The sequence below is a fragment of the Corvus brachyrhynchos genome, unplaced genomic scaffold, assembly GCF_000691975.1.
Source record: "Corvus brachyrhynchos isolate BGI_N302 unplaced genomic scaffold, ASM69197v1 scaffold434, whole genome shotgun sequence".
Lineage (NCBI taxonomy): Eukaryota > Metazoa > Chordata > Aves > Passeriformes > Corvidae > Corvus > Corvus brachyrhynchos.
The window spans coordinates 1,133,446-1,136,527 of NW_008238372.1; the positions used below are offsets into that span (position 1 = coordinate 1,133,446).

The 3,082-nt window shown below is 46.2% G+C and overlaps 1 protein-coding gene across 1 annotated transcript in view; it reads right to left on the reverse strand.

The window, feature by feature from the left end:
- The window catches only part of KCNJ6 (potassium voltage-gated channel subfamily J member 6), a 99,718-nt gene extending 98,650 nt beyond the window's left edge, over nucleotides 1-1,068 (reverse strand). The window contains exon 1 of the mRNA XM_008635292.2: nucleotides 999-1,068. Coding sequence (XP_008633514.2) covers nucleotides 999-1,023 — 25 coding nt within the window. The 5' untranslated portion in view covers nucleotides 1,024-1,068. The remainder of the gene's footprint in view (nucleotides 1-998) is intronic.
- Nucleotides 1,069-3,082: the final 2,014 nt, after the last annotated feature.

Genomic DNA, 3,082 nt, shown 5'->3' on the forward strand with positions numbered 1-3,082 from the left:
TCCCAGGCTGCTCCAAGCCCCAATGTCCAGCCTGGCCTTGGGCACTGCCAGGGATCCAGGGGCAGCCCCAGCTGCTCTGGGCACCCTGTGCCAGGGCCTCATCACCACCCTTGGCACGAGGGTTGGAACTGGATGATCTTTAAGGTCCCTTCCAACACAAGCAGAAAAAAGTAACTGGAAACAACGTTCTGATATAAACATTTCATTCATGGCTGTGATTCTGTCTTTCTGTAGTCTCTGGTTAAGCAGAGTGAAATATTTCTCCCTTTTGAGTCAATTCATTTAAGCTTCCATAGACTTTGTAGCTGATAAATTTTGGGTAAGAGGCAGTGCTCTACCAGGATTTCACCCTAAATTGTCTCCAGATTTTGTCCACAAATGGATTATCCAACCTGAGTCTCTCAGCTACAAAAGCTTACAGCCACTACTCCATTACCTAGATCCCAAATTATGGCAAAAATACAAACTATTTCTTGTTGGGCACATATTTAAGACAACAAAAACCTCTCACAAACCAAAGAAATCAACTGAAAGCTTTCTGGACCCATCTCTGGGCATAATTCCTGTTGGATGAAAGTGGCACCGGCAACAATCCTGAATAATTGCACTGGATTTAGAGTGACCTTCTGTAAGCTTGTAAAGGAACACACGAATCAAGTAAATTAGGCACTTATTAAGTCCACAATTAGTTGCATTCTATTTTAAAAAACCCCTCAGGCTCACAAAGTCAAACATGGAGCAGGTTCTTTGCTGGATTTAAGCCCAAACAGATGTGATTTAAGCAGGGCATGAAGAAAATAGCAGCCCTTTTTCTGGGGATTCCTATTTTCTTTTGGTGTTTTTTTTCAGGAGTGGAATGATTTATGATGAATTTGGGAGTGAAGACAGGGCTGAATGAGATCCCTGGATGCAAGCACTGCGTTCTGGGTTTGTGGCTTTATGAGAGGGAGGGGGACAGATGGAAAAAGAAAGTGGTTGAACTTCCTATTTGTACTCACTCATCGACTCTGTCAATTTGGCCATCTCTGTTTCTCTTTGGGGCTTCTCCTGGGGGAACAGACAAAATGAAAAACAAATATGTATATGTAATATAGAAATAGAAATACACCTGAGTGCAAGTGGCAGTGTGAGGGGAGGACATGAATCCATGATATATTTCTATTTTATTTAGGGATTTTACTTCACTCCTAAATAGCCTGAACTTCTGTGGGCTTTTTTTTTTTTTTCCTTTTCATTTCTCAATTTTTCCTACTGTGAAGTGTGAAGCTTGTATTTATCTGAGTGTATCTAGCTGAAGAAATTAAAATTATCCAATCAAAGTGGTAAGGGAGGAGGAAACCCTCCTCTGTTTTTCACTCTCTGCTAAAATACACAAGTGTGTTAGGCCTTCCTGACAAAAGAGCAACCCACAAACCACTTACACTGCAGGGAAAAAGCACTTATTTGGAAATAAATCGATTTTATATGGGAGCTGGAGTGTGTGGTGTGGCACTGGGCATACTTGAGGGACTCCCAGTCAAACCTGCTGGTCTTTGTCTCTTGGGTTTTTGCCTTTTTGTTGTTGTTATTGGATTTTTTTTTCATTTCAGGCACTTGCAGCTGCTGTAACTGAGACAGAGGCTTGGTCAATCAAGAGCCCTTGAGTTTGGCGAAAATCCAATGTCCCAGTGCCAGAGCAGTGGAGGCTGGGCCTAATCTCCTGATTTCAGACACAAAGTTTAGGCTGAATGAAAACTACAAAGCCCTTGAAACTCCAATTAAGTGGTTTTGAGAGGATGTGGTGGTGCTGTTGTCACCCTTCTGATCCCTTTGGTGACTGAGCCCCACCTCTCCACCCTCGTACCATGTAGAGGTAGTCAGAGTGGCTCTCCTGGCCCATGGGTGAGCAGACCTCAGCTCTTTTTTCCCCAAAAAACCTCAGTAAGGGAGAAAATTTACACCAATATCTGACTTTAATGGGCAGAAACACAAACAGATGCTCCTTATCTCAGCTCTGGGACGAGGTGCAGGTTTTTGGGCAGGGTGACTGTCCTGGGTTGCAGGGTTTTCTATTACCATCCTCATGAGCTGTTGAAACCAGGTGGGGCAGTGTTTCCTTGCCTCCTCCCCCCAGACTATCTTTCTGTTAATGGCCCATCATTGTCCTGCCGAATGACTCCCAGATAACTCCCTCCGGACTATTTTCTGTTAATGAGCCTAATCAACACTTGGCCTCATGACTCATTACCCCATTGTGAGATGCTCCACCCAGAGGGAGGAACCAAGCATTCCATCCTGGATATAATCTGAGATGCTGAACACCAGAGACAACCCTTCCCACTGGACTCTCAGAGGACAGGAGCTACACAGCCACCACTGGGACCCTCTGAGGAAGAGCAGACCCTTCTTCTACAGGATCACCGCTTCAGAGGACTGCAGCCACCATTCTACCAGACTGCTACCACCACCCTGACTAACAGGGTGTCAGGTTGTATCTTGACTCTGTCAGTTTGAACCAGTGTTTTCTTTTATTTTTTTTCCTTTTCTTTGATTTCGCCATTAAATTGTTATTCTGACTTGGTGCCTCCCACTGGTTTGTTTTCAAACTAGTACAGTGACCTTCAGTAGCTGCTGGAATGGCTGGGGACAGGAGTCAGCACGGTGACATCTCTCTTTGACTGGGGCTGTGGTAAAAACAGCACTGGGGAGAGCCACAGGCTGAGAATGGTCCCTGCCAGGTGTCATTTGGCAGGAAAATGTTATTTTTCCAAGGCCTTTTGGCTGTGACATGAGCAAACCCTGCTGCAGGGGCCCCAGGCTGCTCAGGGGATACCTCCTTACTTTGTCTAAGAGCAGGACCATTTCATAACTCCAGAGGAGCTGAAGTCTGTCCAGCTCTACCTTAGAATCCCAGGATCCCTGAGGCTGGAAAAGCCCTCCCAGCCCATGGAGGCCAAGCCGTGCCCGATGCCCACCTTGTCCTCAGCCCAGAGCACTCAGTACCATGTCCAGGCTTTCCTGGGACACCTCCAGGGATGGGCACTCCAAACCTCCCTGGGCAGCCCCTGCCAAGGCCTGGCCACCCTTTCCATGAGGCAATTGC